Genomic DNA, 19045 nt, shown 5'->3' with positions numbered 1-19045 from the left:
TGCAACAATACGAGTCTATGCTGCCATCAACTTTCTGCTTTAATTTGTAGACCCACTTTGTGCCGACGGCATGTTTGCTAGGAGGCAAGTCACACAACTCCCATGCCTTTTTTGGGAATGGAATCCTACTCTGCCTTCAAAGCATCCATCCACTCTTTGCTCTTAAAAGCATCCTTATGGTGTAAAGGCTCCTCATTATAGGCTGTGGCAATCAATGTAATATCTAGGAAAAGGCCATGCATCTGATGTTGTGCACCTCTAGTACTGGCAGCCAAAGGTTCAGCCTGCTTGCTGTCCTTAAGGGTATATAACAGCCATCTCGGTCTGTTTGCCTTTCCTCGGTAATGGCTTGCTCAATAGCATTGCCATCATGTGGAGGCATATCAAGCTGAGCATGTGCATTAGACTGAGGCTGAGAATGGCTAGCAGCGGGGGCAAGTATAATTTCCAATGGCTTATCTGAATCTGTATTGGACTTAAAGATGTGCAGCAGTGTGTCAAAGAAATCTGAGGCATTAACAGAAGGCTGTTTTTGACTATCCAGCCAAGGCATAGCTGCTTGCCCAGCAAAGACAACATCTCAGATGACAATGATTTTTCCAGTTCTATGCTCGTACAATCTATAGCCTTTACTTTCTGAGCTGTAGCCAATAAAAAAACACTTAACTACTTTTTTCGGAGCATCTTGGACGCATAATTCCCATCTTCCGGAGCATCATCCCGATTCCCATTCTCCTTCAATCCCTCCCCGACGGAATTTGGCGGGGTGGACCATCGGAGGGAGAATGTCTTTCCATTGATCAAAATTGGTCTTTTGATAAATCGGGCATCATGTAGAAAGAAAAGTCATACTTGCCGTGCGCTCGCATCAGTTCACTACCTTTTTCTCTAACTTGTGCCACAGCTGAGATAGGACATGTGCATATGCCAAACACACAAAGATCCATATGTGAAATCACTGGCTTACAGCCTGTCCATGCCTCATATGGAGTAATGGTCTTGAATGCCTGGTTAGTGCTCTATTCAGCACATAGTTTGCACACATGATGGCATCCAACTGCTTGGCCATTTCCATTAAAGTCCGTTTCTTCCGTTTTGCAACTCCATTTTGCTGTGGTGTGTATGGCGTTGTGCACTGATGTATGATGCCTGAGCTACTAAAAGTCAGCAAATTCATGGGTCAAGTACTCGCCCCTCTTGTCAATGCAAATTGTAAGGTGCTTGTGTCCGTTCTCATAGCCCCATGGCTGAAAATGCTTCAAATAAGCAAAGACATCTGACTCGCCTAGTAAACTCATCCACGAAGGTGACAAAGTAAGAGTAGCCTCCAAGAGATGCTGTGCACGTCGGTCCACATACGTGACTATGAACCAAGTGCAATTGATGGGATGCACCAACAGGCCCATCCTTGGGAAAGGAGAACTTGTGCATCTTCCCCAGCAAGCATCCCTCACAAGTGTGCTTTGAAAGTGCATGCATGTTTGGAAGATCTACCCGCATGTCCTGTGAATGCATCTTAACCAAACTACCATAGTTTAGCTGCCCAAGTCTCTCATGGCATAGGAGTATCAACAATAACTGAATCAGGTGCTGCATGTGCCTCAATAACAGCCCTCTTTCGTGAGAATCAAGATTATACAACCCTTTGGTAAGTGTTTCAATGAGAACAATGTTGTTATCATACCGCAAGCCATACACGGCACAACGATAACCATCAAACATTACTCTGTAGCCATTTGTAGCAATGGCTGAATGAGAAATCAGTTTTTTCTTGATACTTGGAACATATAAAACTTCCAATAGAGTGACTGCATCACCTAAGGCTGACGTGACTTCCACTTGACCACTGCCTCTCACCGGATAATATACATTATTGGCACATGTAACTATGCCCCACTAGTTGCCTCATCCAAGGTCATAAACAGTTTCTTGCAGGAGGTGATGCGCTTGAAAGCACCACTATCAAAGTGCCTTTCGGACATAGAATCAGCTAAAGAGAAAGCTGCATTATGCCTGGAAGGATCGCAGTGGCATGTGACAACAAACGCCCAATCATCAAGAGGAATATTTGCTGCCTCATTGCTGTGTTCACTTGCAGTAGGAGCGTCTGAAACTGCAAATCATGACTCCTTTTTCATCACTGAAGCAATGCACTTTTTGCATTCTGGAATGTCATGTCCTGGCTCTGGGCAGTAATTCCATCTCTTTTCCTCCTTGCCATCACTTGGCTAGAAGGAGATCTTAGGCTTTCTGAAATTCTTACCTCTCTTGCCTTTATCTTTATGGTCAGTGGAAAAGGCTTGATGTGCATTCCGGTTTGTATGGCTCTGCTCCTCTTGCAAAAGCAACGTGACAATCTGATCAAAAGTATAGTGGTTGGGATTTTGCATGGCCACCAACCTCAATGTAGTAGCAAAGCCCTGATCACATGCATCGGTCAAGTCGTATTGTTGAGCTTGATCAAGATTGTTAGCATCAATGTGTCAAGGTCGCTCTGCGAGTGTGCGAGGATGATATTAGCACCTCTTCCCTCACATCATGCAAGAGAGCATCATGACATGTAGTCTCTCGAAACCTGTCCATCCTCTTTGAGGTCTACTAGCCAAAAGCTCTTGCATAGGGGATTGATAGTTGGACTACAAAGTTGAAAAGGAGTGACTTTGGAAGTATGCCTAGAAATATTGTTTCTCCAGCCATCGATATCAAATGTAAAGATCAGAGCCAACACAAGATCATGTTTTCTTAATGGACTCATAAAGCTAGTCTTACTACGTAGTTTGGTGCATTGCTTAATTCCCTAATGCAATATATCTCAATAGAAGTTGGAGAAGCTAAGAAGTTAAAACATTTATAGCTTGACCTCCTTGTTTATGCCATCAATGGCACATTAATTATTATAGATTGGGATTCTTTATCATCAACAAAAGCTGTTTAAGAACCCCATGTAGAAGCTTTTATTTTTTTGTATGGGACCCATTTACTTGCTCTAAGGGTCATTGACCTTGAGTCATTAGTGGACCCTTTGTGCTCCTGTCCAAAAGTTTGTACCTTTCAGCTTATTTGAGTGTGTAAGAACCTTCATCTTTGCAGTGCACATCTGTTTGGCTTCTCGGATTTTGGATTGAGTCCATTTAATCTGTAGCATTGTTTTCTCAGTCATGAATCAAAGCATCATCAGGATACTATACCTCAGATAAGACAGCACATGTGATTTTGATTGCTCTCCTTCTACCATTATACTTTTGTATTGGTTATAAGATGGAATCCGATATTGAAATTTTAGTCCTTTTGAGAGAAAATTTATTGTAGATATATTGGCCAAATCAAGTAATATAGACAAGGCAATTACACTAGAAGAAACATACATATAATGATTTCATACAATAGGAGAACAAGGATACAACAACCTCAAAGGCAGGCCCTCCATATCAAAAGAAATACTACTATTTGAAAAGCCACAATCTCATATAAATTAATTAGTGTAAATAAAAACCACAACAGTATCGTGCTAGCAATATTTCTCAACGATTCTCCCGTTTAAAATTTATTTTACAAGAAATTGCTCTTTGATAATTAGAAGATCTTGAATATCTTGGGAAACATCAGTATCTAAATTTCATTATCTTAGATCTAGTCATGGATCATTCAACTCGAGTAATCATAAATATTTGTTTCCTCTTGTTAGCTTGAGCGGGGGAGAAGAGCTTTTGTAATCGTTTAATAACCCCCAACTTACTCTTTTCCATGTGCTCTCCAAAACAACTAATCAACGTCAATCATAGATTTGCTAAAATTTTCCCATTGCAATCAAAGAACATGGTTCTACAAGTAAAAATTGTTTTGAAATAGGATTGAAGCAATAGGTGCAAGTGGTTTTATACAAGAACGAAGTAGTCGATTCATGCTTGCAGGCATAAACACAATGAAAGACTTCTCTCATAGTCCTTGTCTTTGTTTGCTTTGTCTCATGTTTCCACAATCTACTTTGTCTCCCATGCTTTAAAGAACAGACCGGGATCATCCTAGGAGAGGTGGCTGAAAGAGCATGAACTGACAATTAAAAAACATGCTGATTTATGGCCCGGAACAAAAGTGACAGCTCCAACAGAGGTCAACTCAAGGCTGAACAGTACACCAGCAACCAAAACAATGCCTAAAACATAGGAAAATGTCGATATCCTTAAGAAAACAGGCCCAAACAGCACGGATCAGGGGCAGCAGCAGCAAGCTCTGACAATGTAAGCAGTTCTGAAATCGACCTTAAATCAGAGGCAACTGGCCAAAACAGGTGCGGCCTGATGCACAACAGGTACAACCTCAACTAAAAGCCCCTCCAAATGTGGCGGGCAGGCCAGAAACAACATCTGAACTGGGACATTTAATTCAAAAGGCACTCGACCAGCAAAGAAAACACCTAAGATATGGTGACCAGGCCCAAAATAGAGGTGGCGTGACTGGAGAAGACCTGAACTGCGGGCGGTTGGTCTAAGCAGCTTCGAAATGATGACGGATCATGAAAACGATCCCTAGAACTCCAATTAGCTGTACAAGACATAACCAGCGGGGAGGTGCGAGAATGGAGCGGGAAGGTGCGGGCAGCTGTGGGGGTTCAAGGGGCGACCTGCTCTTATGCCAAATGTCAGAAATGGGGTGAGGATAGAGAATGGAGTTGAGCTGGAGTGGAAGAAATACGAGATGCTGTTATTGCAAGAGTATAGTACAACTCACACACTTAGGGTTATGTACTTTCACACTCAAAATAAAACCTAACTAGCCTTAACTAACCCAAGAGGGGGAACCCCTAATTGGGAACTAAATTGCCCTTGGGTGAGGTGTTCACACTAACCACTCCTAACACCTTACACTGAGTGTTTTGGAAAGTGTAGGTGGTTCTCATAGACTTTAGAGGGTATGTAAAGGTATGCAATTGCCTAGGGTTGTGGTATTATCACAATTTTTAAAGAGGGTTTGAGTTTGCAACATATGCTCGTTTGTTTTTTGGCTACTTAGGGATTCGTTTAGGTGGCCCTAGTTTCATCCGGTTGAACTAACTAGCCTTAACTAGCCAAGGAGGGGGAACCCCTAATTGGGAACTCAAGTGCCCTTGGGTGAGGTGTTCACACTAACCACTCCGAACACCTTACACTTAGTGTTTTGGAAAGTGTAGGTGGTGCTCATAGACTTTAGAGGTATGTAAAGGTATGCAATTGCTTAGGGTTGTGGTATCATCACAATTTTTAAAGAGGGTTTGAGTTTGCAACAGATGCTCGTTTGTTTTTTGGCTACTTTGGGATTTGTCTAGGTGGCCCTAGTTTCATCCGGTTGAACTTGTTTTTCGCCTTGAGGAGTGCGATAGAGAATGTGCATGTTATTAGATTCTACAAATCTATCGCTACTAAGTTGATCATAATTAGGTATTAACATATAGCAAGCAATCCATTGTTAGAATTATTATTATATTCTAGGTAGTGGCCAATGTATTGTAATAAGTAGGTTAGGGTCACTTTTCCCTCCTTGAGGTTTTTCCCCCTAACCACAGTCCAATCCCTAACTACGGTTAGTGGATAGGATAAGGGTTTTGTCACTTAGACAAAACCCCTCACTCTCATTTTGTACTCACTCATTCTATTCAATTATTCACTCACTCTTGCTCACATTCTTGCTCTCTGCTCCCCTTTGTCTCACATCCATGATATGGAGGGTGAAGTCTATGATTGGAAACATAGGATCATATTTAGGTATTGACATTTAGCAATAATCCATGATATCGAGGGTGAAGTCTATGGTTGGACTTGTAGCTAGTGAGTTTGTGTTTAGAAAATCAGACATCTCTTATTTTTGAGGGATTTTGACATCTCTTATTTTTGAGGGATTTTTTTTTCCAAGTTAGGAATGTAATTTTGCCTCTTTTTAGGAAGCGATACATAAGTGTAAAGGGTCCATTTAGCTTTTTATGTTTTAAATAAGAGAGAGAGAGAGAGAGAGAGAGAGAGAGAGAGAGAGAGAGAGAGTTAATTCCAGTTTTTTGGAAGATTTTGTTTCTTGACTTGCTTGTTTATTTTTGCTCATTCACCTTCTTTCTTTCTTCTTTATTTCTTGTTTTCTTTTTCTTTTGTTTATTTGATGTAGTAAGCACTGGGTTTGCCCAAGAGACTCCGCGGGTCTTTAGAAACCCAGTATAGCTGCTTATGCTTGGGTATTGATGACGACATAAGTGTTGCTTTGCTTGCTAAGTATGTCTTCCTTTTGTTTTTTATAAAAGTTTTTGTTTACCTCTCTTTTTTCTTCTCTTTCATTTTATCTTTTATTTTCTGTGTAGATCTTTAGAACAACAAAAAATCTAAATTTGTATAATTGGACTTATTCTAGTCTTACAAAGGTATATATATATAGTTTCTTTTTTCAAAAGAATTTTTTAGGGAATTTGCAATTTGTTACAAAACCAAGTATTTCTTAAGCACCTTATTTTTACATCTCACATTTTCAAAAAGCTTGAGCTTGTTGCAATCGAGTATGAACTTTGAAGTCAATAGGGCATGCTTTCTTGTCTTGGCATTTATAAGTTGTGTGCCTATTATAAATTGGTAATCTTATCTGTTGATAATTGTCATCCTTCTTCAACAACATGTATCCACTTGCTTAGTACTATTTCTTTTTGTTTTTCAATAGTATGCTTATTAAGAAATGAAATGTTTCCTACTGTTCAGTTACGGTCAATGGGGACTAGGTCTAGCATTTGAAGGTGGACCCCCTTGCTTGGGGTTATGGGCATTAGTGACCCACAAGAGTGATGGTCTCTCTTTGAGAGGGACATCTGAAAACCACACCCCACCTAAGTACCCAAACATGGGACCAATCAAATGCACAGATTGCATACTGACCAAGGAACCATTCAAGAGAATGTTCCCTGAGCTTTGGGTGTGGGCCTGGCAGCATGCCAAGAGTAATGGAGATACAAGATAAGACGGCAAACAAATGAGCTCAATATGGCTCAATTATGACCTTAGAGTATGTCAATAGATAGTCCAAGCTGTTAGGAACCCGTGGGTGCGATCAGAATTGAATTTTGACAACTTTAACATTTTAGGGTTTTTGGGAGTGACACGTGGCAGATTGCCACATGAAATCTGAGCTGGCAGGTCAGTCCACCTGTCCCACACATGCAGCAGGGCATGCAGGCCAAGTGTCTGGCCCCAAATCTGGTAGATTTGGGACAGGTTGTGGGCTGTCCTCTTTGGGACTGCAGCCCACCAAAAATCTGGGACAAGTGTCCACCTTCCACTCTAGGTCTGGGGGGGGCTGAGCCTATAAAAGAAGGCCTCTCCCCTTCATTCCCTACATGAAAAATTCGTCACTTCTCTTCTCCCTCCTTTTGGTTGATGCAACAGAACCTCTCCAGCTCCTTGGGTGCAGCCAGCTTCTCCCCAGACCGTTCTCTCACCTCAGCAGCACTTTCTCTCTCTACAGCAGCACTTTCTCTCTCTACAGTTCCATCCCCTCCTCTCCAAAAATCTGCCCCCTCTGAGCTCTTATGGAACAGCAGCAGCATCCTCTCTCCTCCTAGCCTGGAGCAGCCACAGCCCTTTCTCTCTCTTGCTGCAGTCTTTCTCTCTCTATTGCAGAATTTCTCTCTCTACTGCTCCAGCCCATTCCCCTTGCAGAAATCTGCCTTTCTCTGCACCTCTGGAACAGCAGCAGCTCCTCTCTTACATCCCCTCCCTTGGGATTAGCATTGGCACTCTCTCTCTACAGCTATCACTCCATAAAGGCTTTCTCTCTCTAGCCTACAGGCTGTTTTTCTAAGCTGTTCTCATTCCAGCCCCGTTTCCACACTCTCCTTACCCAAGGTAGCTTCAGAGGCATCAAGGACTTCATCTACAAAAGGGTCAAGTCACGAAGGGAGCATGTATTGTCAAGTTTATCTCATTTACAGCACTATTTCATGTTGTTTCTATTATCTTTCTAGAAACTAGTGCTTGCCTCTAATGTTGGATGTAAGTGGTGATTGTTGCAGGCTTCTTCCTTGTGGATTGGGCAAGCCAAGAGTTGAAACCTAAGCTTGGAGTCCCCCTTTTTGTTGTCTACCTCTTGAGTCTTGTATCTAGGTCCTAGGCTTTCACTGAGTTCATCAGTTTGGAAGGTGCATTGCACCTTGGTCTTGTATCTCTATTTTCAAGAATAAAGTGAGCCTGGATAAGGGGGGGGGGGGGGGCGTCTTGGCCCCTCAATCATATTCAATGATGTCACTTTGTGTTTAAGCTGTATAAGTCTTAATTCCAGCTTAATTGCAATCTCTTAAGTTCAAGTATATGTGTTTGGCAACTCGCAATCATTTGATTCAAACGCCTCTGCAAAATCCGTTGTCTGAATTGATAGAAAGCACCGAGTAGTTTACAATAATTGTCAGATTATTTGGTTTCCTTTATTTAATAGTTATACTTCTTCAAAGAAGTTGAGATAGACATCTAGATGCATGGAATTTTTTAGAGAAGTTTGATGCCACCAGTCAATCCATTATTTGTTTCACTAATCTACTTGAGTCTTGAGATATCAGGCTGAGTTTATATGTATTGAAAAATTCTCTCTTTTAGTATACAGCTTTTAGTGTACTGCATGACGACTATCAAATGCTCCATATGGTCATGTATTCTTCATGTTCTTTTGTTTGTTTGTTTTTTGGGGTCTCTTGATACATAGTCTAAGTCTTAAGACTCCATAATTTTATTATGTTGATTCAAAGTTGTCCATGATCATTGTATTAGATTTTCTGGACCCGTCATCCTATGTTATTTGAACTTTTTGGAATAATTTCTTTTTTATTTCCTCTTGTCAGCTATGTCCCAGGCATGGAGGTAACCCTTTCAGGGCGCTTAAAGAGTTTGTATAGTACATATTGCAAGGTACTATATTCATCTCATGTATCAAAGTTTTATAGTTTTACTAGACTGCCATCCAAATGATTGAAATGTCTTTACAGGCAACTTGTCAAGAAAGCTTGTTAGCTGGGACTTGCTTGGTGCAACATGAGGAATATTGTAAAACATAAAAAGCTTGATACCATGTTGGGACTTGCTTGATGCACCATTAGGAAAATTATAAAACATAATCAACATCTCATTTCTTTGAATTAGGAATAAATGCATTTTGGATTGCTATGTTCCAAAATAAATTGTAAAGTGCTCGAGGACAAGTATATTTTTCACTGAGTTTGGCTTTAGCTACTGCCAAATTATCGGGCCTTCAAGTCCCTTGTTCTAGCCTGACTTTCAAGAAGTTAATGGATGCTTGAAAAGATCTCTGATAGCAGCTTCCTCTTTCCTTGCTTTAAGGAGAAAATGTTTAGTAGCTTGCATAGCCTTGAGCCAACAATTTGCTTTAGGAAGGGCGTCACAGAAAACATTTTTTCAGATTTATTTGAGCTTGAAGACTTTGGGGTCAACCTTGATCTAAGAATTTGTTCTTCTTCCCATTTTGGGTTCATTGTGAGTGGCTTCATGTGCCAAATATGTCATGTCAAATTCAGCTTTCAATTCAGCCTTGAAATCTGCATTATTTCCTCATTTGACGTTGTGAGCAGCATGTCATCTACATAAAGAATGATGACTGAAATATCCCCCCCATCCTTCTTGATGTAGAGGGTGCTCTCAGTTGGACTATTATGCAGCCCCTTGCTGGCCAGGAAGGCATCAATCTTGGCATACCATGCACGTGGGGCTTGTTTCATCCCATATAAAGCTTTATTCAGTTTGCAAACTTCATGTGTATTACCCGAAAGTTCCAAGCCAGAAGGTTGTTTGACATAAACCTCTTCCTTCAAGTTCCCATTAAGGAAATCTGTTTTTATGTCCAATTGAAGAACATTCCAAACAAAATTTGTAGCCATTGCAATAACTGATCTGATAGTTGTCATCCGAGATGTAGGAGCAAAATTCTCCTCATAATCTATACCCTTTTTCTGAGCATATCCTTTGGCAACCAGCCTTGCCTTCTATCGATCAATGGACCCATCTGGCTTCCTTTTCACTTTGAAAACCCATTTGGTACCGATGGCATGTTTTCCTGGAGGCAAATCCACAATCGCAAGTCTGATTTTTCTCAATGGACTGCAATTCATTGTGCATGGCGTTCATCCAGTGCACATTATACTTGGCTTCTTCATAAGTATCAGGTTCTTCCTCATCAAGAAGAGTACCTACATAAGCTGATTCAACTGAAAGAGCCCCCCCTTCATGCCTTGCTGCACTACGAGTCCTGCCAGGCAAAGGTGCCTCAAGCCTACCCTCCCTAAGAGTTTGTAGCAGCCAGTTTGGAACTGTTTTTGCTGCATGTATCTCTTGAATCTCTTGCCTGACAACATCATCCACTGCCTGTGGAGGAACAGAATCAGCAGGTGGCTGAGTCGGGGCATGTGGAATAGGAGGAGGCTGCTTTTAATGCTGATTTTCAGCATGAGTATTAGCTGGGGAACCAAAGGCAATGGGAAGGAACCCCGCAAAAACATCATCTGAAGAAGCTGGAATAGTGAATTCTGCATGTGTATGAGCTGAATTTCTTGAAAAGATTACATCTCCACTCACAAAAATCTTGCGTGTGGGAGGATTGTAGAGACGATACCCTTTGCTTTCTGGACTATACCCAACAAAGATACACTTTAGTGCCTTATCTAACAACTTATGTTGAAACTCCATAGGCACATGGGCATATGCAACACATCCAAAGGCACAAAATTGATCCACTGAAGTGTTTCTCCCATGCCAAGCCTCGTAGGGAGTGATTGTCTTCAAAGTTTTTGTGGGAGCACGATTCAAAACATAATTGGCACACATGAGCCCCGAGGCAACTTCTTGCTAGTGAGCATGCATCTATCCATCTCCACGAGAGTTCTTTTTTTTCGCTCAGCTTTGCCATTTTGCTGAGGGGTAAGCCTCATTGTAAGCTGATGTGTGATGGCTTTTTCCTTCAAAAAATGCCTCAAATTCACGAGGCATATACTCCCCTTCTTTGTCAGTGCGTAGTGTTTGCACCTTGAGTCCTGTCTCATTTTCAACCTTGGCCACAAAGTATTTGAAATGCATAAACACATCTGATTTTTTCTTCAAGTCATAGACCCAAGTGTAATTTGTGGTCATTTATAAATGTGACATAATACAAATAACCACCCAAAGCAGGTGTCCTCATGGGACCACAGACATCACTATGTATGAGCTGTAATTTTCGGACAGCTCGTATTGCACCATTCTTTTTGAAAGGAAATCTATGCATCTTACCAAGGATGCACCCTTCACAGGCATGAGGAGGAGGTGACTCCAAAGGAAGCAATGCATCAACCATAGCATGCTTCTGAAGTGTTATTAAGCTGCTATAGCTCATGTGTCCATATCTGGCATGCCATAACTCAACATTCTGCATGGTAGCAGTGGGAGTGGTTACTGCAAGTGCAAGCTCGGATATTTTCTTATAAACATCAAGCTGAAAAAGACCCGATACAAAGTGCGAGACAACATCAAAGAATAATCATTTTCTTTGTCTCGGACGGCTCACTTGGCATCTTCAAAGATGACCTGAAACCCTCCTCGATTGAGCGAGGATACTTAAAGTAAATTCTTCTTGATACCAGGCACATAAAGAACATCAAAAATTGTGAAATCTGTGCCATCCATGGAAGTAAGTACAACCTCACTCACTCCACAAATTGAGTAAGAAGAATTATTAGCACAAGTTACCCTCTTTCCAGCGGGTGGTGCATGCAAAGATGCAAAAAGACAGTTCTTGGAAGTGATTGCTTGGATGCACCACTAGCAAAATACCATGTGTTCAGTGTCTCATTGACATTGAAAGTGCATGCATGCTTCGAAGGGTCATAGCTACAAGTCAGGAAAGCATAAGAGTCATCCACAAGAGTGGCTGTAGTATTTGGATCAACCACTTGAAAATTTGAAATGCAAGACAAAAAGGCACAATCCTCTTCCACAAAGTTGGCTGTAACATCAGCTCCATGTGTGCACGATGGCTGATGCATTTGAGACAGCCATACCCGAATCCTTTTTCTTTTCCTTTGCTATTTTCTTCTTGCGTTCGCCAATGTAGTGACCCGGCTTCTTGCAGTAGTGACAAATACCCTTCTTCTTTGGCTTCTCTACATCATCTTTAGCCTTGTGAGAGGGCTGTTGGGAATCAACTTTATGCTAATGTGTAGGCTGATTTGCATGTTGTTTTTGCTACCCTTTCCCTTTGGGCCTGAATTTTGAAAGCGTGGCATGCTCGCCAGCTTGTGTGGCCATGTTCTTTCTGGTTTGCTCCTCCTGTAACAAGAGTCCTACCAACTCGTGAAAAGAGAGAGGATTGCCATCCCCCCTCAATGACAAATTCAGCGAGGTATGAAAACCGAGATACGACTTAGGAAGAGAATTCAGAGTGGTGGTAATCATCTCTGAATCAGGAATGATCTCATCTATATTAAGCAATTGTTCCCTCAAATCCTGAAGCTTGGTTAGGTGATCATTCATGGAGTCACCCTCATCCATATGCGTGTGAGATAGCTCTCTCTTCAGGAAAGAGACCCTGGCATCATTTCTGGCTTCAAACATACTCTCCAAAATATCCTAAGCTGCCTTCGAGGTCTCACATGATCGAATGTGCGGAATGATAAACCTTTTGATAGAAAGGGAGATAGCTGAAAGTGCTAGTGCATCACGTGAATCCCACCTTTTGTGATCCTGTGTAGGAGCAACCGCTGCAGCTGCTGTATCTACCACTTGTCATGCACCTTGAGCTTGTCCTCTATGCCTTCCTCCACCTTGTTGAGGAGGAGTGGCAGGTGAAACCACATTCTCTGGGTGTGGCTCATCCCCATTGACATAATCCCATAGGTGTTTGCCAACTAAGATATTGCAAACCATAAAACTCCATAAGGAGTAGTTGGTGCCATCCAACTTATCCTCCTGAGTGAGGACACCAAAAACCTCATTGGGGTTGTTCTGAGCCATATCTGCCAGAAAAACATATCATGCAGCAAATATGACAAGTGAAATCCCTTTCTGGGATCAAAGATGCACAACCAAAGTCTGCAAAAAAATCTGCCAAAAATGTCAGCTTGGTATCACAGCCTATCAAAGGCTTAAAATGCACCAGAATGCTCTGCAAATGCCCAAAATCTGCAAAATTTGTCCGCAAAAATTGTCAAATGTCTGCAATGTGACTCAATCTAAGTCCAATATTGCCTGTAAAAGCCCCAAATTGTCTGTCCATTGCCAAATTGCATCCAAAATGCAAAAGCACCTGCAAAGGTAAGCACCTGCAAATTGATCGAAGCAGCTTGGAGCTGTACGAACGTAGATGCTGTATGGGCGCACGTTCAGCGACAGGCTGTACGGTGGAACAACTGTACGGATACTTGTACGAAGCTGCAGTCTGACGCGTTGCCTGGAGACTGCACAAAAATCCATACGATGTACGGATAGGCAGCATACGTATACAGAAAGGTGTAGTATGGAATGACATGTGTGGGATGTACGGGCATCGCAGGTGTACGGCAAGGTACGGGTGTCGCATGTGTGATGTAGTTCCGTACAGTCGTACGGACTAGCAGATTTTACGGCGGAGCAGGTTGTATGGAAAGCTTGCGCAAGGTGTACGGACGAAAAGTAGCAGGGTGTCCGTACTGTTGTACGGACGAGATGGAGATGCTTGTACGGTGTGCTTTTGGTACGAATTCCAGGCTGAAGGAGAAGCAGAGGCAGGTCTGGGAGGTGCTGGCTCTGATACCAAATGTGAAAGAGGAGCAGACAAGCAGAATGCAAGAGAGCTAGAGATCAAAACGTAGAGTGTGCAATAAGATAAGATAAAAAACAAACAAGAGTGGAGGTGGTTTTGTCTAAGTGACAAAACCACACTAACCCACTAACTGTGGTTAGGAGGGAAAACCTCTGGTGAGGGAAAAGTGCCCCTAACTCACCTATGGATTACATTAGTCACTGCCTAGAATATAGCAATAATTCTAATAGCCTCTAGACTCAAGGATAAGATGCAAGTATGGATCAGGGAAGAACAAAAAGGCTTCATTAAGGGAAGACACATTTTGGAGGCAATCTTGACACTGTGGGAGAATATGCGGAGGAAACTTAGTAGGATATTTGCTTCCTAAAAGTTGATTTCGATAAAGCTTATGATAGGATGGATTGGGGATTCATTCTTTCTTCTCTACAGGACATGGGAGTCGGTTCGAATTTTATATCCTTTGTTGACATTCTGCTTCAACAGACCAGAGGAGAAGGTGGAGATAAACGGCAGGAATTCTTCTCCATTTGTGCTAAAGAGGTCTATCAGGCAGTGCTGTCCGCTTGCGCCCTTGCTATTTGCTATTACCTGTTGGCACTTTAGGTAGGCTAATCTAGGGTGTGGTCAACAGAGGTACTATCAACGGTATCCAAGTCGAAGGAGATGTACCGATTATCTGTCAACAATTTGCTGATGACACTAATCTAACATCTCGCAACGACGCCTTGTCGGTAGAAAATGTTCTGAGATGCTTAGAGGTTTTCTGTTGTGTTTCCGGTTCCAAGATCGACCATGAAAAGACGGGAATTTTCGTGAAGCCCTCCTCCCCAGGTTTTAACAGATAAAGGATGCAATATGATAAAAGGAGGAGAAATTTTCAAGCTACTTGGAATTCCTATGGGCTTCAGATGCACAAATAAGTATAGATGGAAGTGGGTTCTTGACAAGATCAAGACGAAAATTAGAAGGTGGCAAGCCCTTCCACTGACTTTGTCAAGAAGAAAGTTTGTCCTCAACTACTACATTTACTCTTCTCTATTCTACTCTATCTCATGTTAATTCCTGTCAAAGAAGAGTTTTGAACATATCAACAGCCTCTTCAGAACTTTTCTCTGATGGGGGGACTTGGGAAAAAAAAAAATGGCGAAGGCCCGATGGAAGGTGTGTACACTTCCCAAAGGGCCAGATTCATGTTCCAGTGGATTCTTAAAGCCTACTAGAGTCCAAGCTCGACCTGGGCCTTCCTCATTCGTAGGAATATCTCTTGAGTCAAAGTCCTTAGATGTAAGGATTGGAAGCATCTTCCTCTAGGCGCGTCTTTGTTCGGGAAGGAACCATGCATAGCTAAAGGATCTGAGTTGTGTAAGGTTGTGGAAGGCTTGGGAATCTTTGAAGCTGTATCTATTTTGGAAAGGATTCTCTAGGAAAACTAGTACTTTCTGCAGCCTTGACTCCATCTGGTTCTCAATAGTCTGGAGTGACAACTAGTTGAGGGATGTGTCTCTAAAAGGAGCCATTAGACTCAACAAAAAAGGCATCAGAGTTTAGGGGGACTTGTGGAATAGAGATCAGGGCAGATGGATAGAGGATGAAGTCCTTCAGGTAAAGTACAGGCTAAACAGATTTGATCTTATGCTAATCCAGGAACGAAGGAACCTCTAGGAGACAGATACTCTCCCCTAGATGGGAGGCTGGCTGCAGCCCTCACTCAAATAATTTAGATGGGCAAGGCGGAAGCAAATCTTCCCTGTTCCAACTTGGGTTGATGGCCAGAATTCTCTAGTGGGTCAACTTAACCAGAAATGGCATAGGCGAGACTCCGAAAGTGCCAACAAACCCCTCTCCATGGGATGGCTAAAGTATATACACTACAGATCAGGTTGCACATCTTCATCCAAGCAGGAATATAGCAACTTTGATTATTTAGAGAATCAAGGACTAAAATGGAGACTGGCAGGATGCATTATGCTCAATCGGAGGAGAAAGACAAGCCACAGCAAAGGCATAATCATCATGAGCAAGGTGGGCTGCCTCCGTGGAATGATATGGAGCAGCAGAGGAATGGGGAACCAGATGACCCTTCTGCTGTTTTCTCTTCTCTGAAGGAATGCACTTCTGGCATTCAGTGATGTCGTGGCCAAGGTTTCCTGCAGTAATTACAGCTCTTCTTCTTCTTCTTCTTGTCGGAATGAGAAGAAGAGGATGAGGTACCAGATGAAGGTTTGGGCTTGCTGTAATTTCCCCCCCCTTTCCCTTTTCCCTTATGGTCAGTAGCAAAGGCTTGGTTCGCATGAGTAGCCTGGTTTCGATCTCCTGCAGGAGTAGGGAAACAAGCTGATCAAAGGTATAGTGGTCGGGGTTACCAGCCTCAACGTCATAGCAAAGCCTTGATATGAGTCAGGGAGCCCATCAAGTGTCGTAGACACAACTTGTGAGTTTGGCACAATCTCATCAACATTGATGAGCTGCTCTCTAAAGTCCTTGACCTGTGTCAAATAGGCATCCATGCTGCCCCCTTCATTCATCTTAACACCATCAACTTGCCTACGCAAATAAGCAACTCTGGCCTCATTGCGTATCTAATAAAGACTGGCCAGAGTGTCCCATTCAGCCTTGGCGGTTTTGCAAAACCGAATGTGAGTTATAACAACTCTCTTGCAATTCATGGCAATCAATGCATGTGCCTGTGCATCTCGCTGATCCCAACGAATCTGTTCTTATGTTGGAGGGTCAACGGTAGACATTGAAGGACTCGTGGTAGATGAATCAACAGTGGCTACGGTGGCAGTAGGTGCCTGTGGATGAGGAGACAAGTCTAGTCTCCGACCAGATACAATTCCCCAGAAATTCCTGGAGTGACATACCAAGTGCAACCACATGGGATAGTTGGTCCCATCCAGTTTATCTTCAGCAGCAGCATTCCAAATGACTCATGGTTTGCCATTGCAATAAAGATTCCCAAAAATAAAAGGAAAATGTGCAGCAAAAATCAAAGCCTCAAGGTAACCACTGCAATGAGCATGCTGTCCCAAGAACTGACACCCAAAAATGACAGCAAAAGCTCAACATGTGTCAATGAAATAGACTTGCTCAACCTCTGAGCAAAGATGCACACAATATCCCAAATAAATTCAGCAAAGATAGACTGCAGGAAGTGCAAATGTTTGTCCACTGAAAGTGTTCCTGCAAGTAACCGATGATGCAAAAATGACTGCAATGGCTGCAAATATCAAAGCACCCGAAGCATAAAGTTGCCCTGCAAATTTCAAACCAAATTCTTGCAAGCTGAGTGTGTGAAGTGAAGAGAACAATGTCCAACCAGGCAATCTGAGAACTGAGAAAGCCAATAATAGCAAAAGTCCCAAATCCTGAAGAGGGCAAATGTGCCAAAAAGAGGGCAAATCTGTAAAATCTCCTGCAATCCTTCAAATGTGACTGCCAATAGTAGCTGCTCAAAAAGGAGCAAATGCCAAATCTGTCCCGCAAAGAAGGTCGTGCCATCCTGCCAAAGATGACTAGTTCAAATCAAAGGAAAAATACCTGCAAATCTGTTTAAGCTGCCTGCAATGGTGGCAAAAAGTCCCTATAATGCAACTTCCGGGGCACAAGAGCCGATTGGAGTGCACCAGGGGTAAAGCCCTAAATTCTATAACCAAATCAAAGGGCAAATGCAAGAAAATTCCAAAAGTTGGCTGTACCGAGCGAAGATCACTGCAAATTTCAGCAAATCTACACACGGATTGGCAGGAGGCTTCATATGGACTCTTCAGGTGGACCCCCTCGAGGGAGCGGCATTGGGTGACCCAGAGAGTGCCGTGGATGTCCGTTCCAGGTTTTGGACGCGGTTATGGTCTAGTTTGCGGCCGAGGAAGATATCCTACTTCTGGATGGCTGCCCACGGAGGCTTGCTTTGGTGGTTTCTCGGAGATGATTCCGCATTGCCTTTGGAGCTGTCGTAGAGCAGCGAGGATTTGGATGGGAGCCCTTAGGATCATGACCCGTATGCAGAGTCTTCAGAGGGACTACACCTGGGGGATGGTGGCCTGGTTGATGGAGGGAGGACACGCGTTCCAGATTGATGAGATCTCCCCAGCCTACCGGATACAGGGTTAGAGTATTTAGAGGATAGCGCTCCATAAGGCAGTCCCTCTTGATAGCCTAGCTCCCTTTTCTCCTCCGGAGGAGAGCGTTTGGGAGGTGGTAGCAAGTATCATTATGTGGAACATTTGGGTGGCTCGTTTGCTCGTGATGGGTGAGCATCCGGCTCCACCCTTGGCTACCATGATCCCCATTTGGCAGGATATCATGTACACTCTATGCTCCACCTGGGAGCGTGCGACTCCAAGCTCTAGAGCGACCATTGAGAGGCGTGCTCGATTCTGCAAGGCTTGGCCTACAGGAGTCTTCTACATCTTCACTCTGCGAGAGATCCATTGGTTGTATAGTCCCCCCCACTTGGCTGTAAGCCCGCGTACGAGAGATCCCCTAGGCAGTGAGTTGGGTTTCTCTGGAACAGGCCAGTTTTTCTTTCAGCCTTTTTATGGTTTTTTTTCCATCTCAGCACCTTCGGGGCTGCTGTTTTGTATGAAGTCTTTCAAGCATTAATAGAAGGTTCCTTTCTTTGAAAAAAAAAAAAGGAAAAAAAGAAGAAGAAGAAGGACCTTCGGAAACTGAGTACGAGGAAGCAGTGATGAAGACGGATCTTCAGGGCCCAGGACAAAAGGAGAATGTTCGATAGACGGACCACACACCTACCCCCCCGGTCAACGTTCCTACAGAGACTCCCCTAGTTCATCTTTCTCATAATGGTTTCTAGATGGATTTGCCTGCAATGCCGCGATACTACCTACTTCCACTGAAGATGGGAAGCCGCAAGCTCATTACAAAAGACCTGTTTCTCGCAATGATCCTGCAAGTGCAACTTACGAAGTGCGACATGAATCAACTAAGGTGCCTACTACTTGTGAACCTACCCAAGTTGTGGGTGGAGCTGCTAATCTACCATCGGTTCCAACTGCTATTCTACAAAGAACGGCCAGAGACAATGAGCGCCTCCGACTCCCCCCCTACTGTCCCGAGGATAGTTATCCTCGAGGTGGTTTGTAAGCTTGACATGCTGGCTTCGAAGGAGGAGGAAAAGGGTGATGATGACTGAGCTGAAGTTGGCGCTTGTTGTCCTGCCAATAGTCTCTACTGCAAGGGTGGACTTTTGGGATTTACACAATATGCAAATTTTCAGGTCTTCGGACCCATTTTTACTACACCAAAA

The 19045-nt window shown here is 43.0% G+C and overlaps 1 protein-coding gene across 2 annotated transcripts in view; it reads left to right on the top strand.

Moving 5' to 3' along the window:
* The window catches only part of LOC147888121 (uncharacterized), a 140842-nt gene that overhangs the window by 23508 nt on the left and 98289 nt on the right, over window positions 1-19045 (top strand). For both annotated transcript variants that reach the window (XM_087393465.1, XM_087393466.1), the window contains exon 10: window positions 8834-8900. In XM_087393465.1, the coding sequence (XP_087249591.1) occupies window positions 8834-8900 (67 nt within the window). The remainder of the gene's footprint in view (window positions 1-8833; window positions 8901-19045) is intronic.

The sequence above is a fragment of the Dipteris shenzhenensis genome, chromosome 22, assembly GCF_047967505.1.
Source record: "Dipteris shenzhenensis isolate YYH24624 ecotype China chromosome 22, Dip_SZ_1.0, whole genome shotgun sequence".
In the NCBI taxonomy this organism is placed as follows: domain Eukaryota; kingdom Viridiplantae; phylum Streptophyta; class Polypodiopsida; order Gleicheniales; family Dipteridaceae; genus Dipteris; species Dipteris shenzhenensis.
The sequence above is the reverse complement of the archived record's forward strand: the minus strand, read 5'-3'. Positions and strand labels throughout refer to the sequence as shown.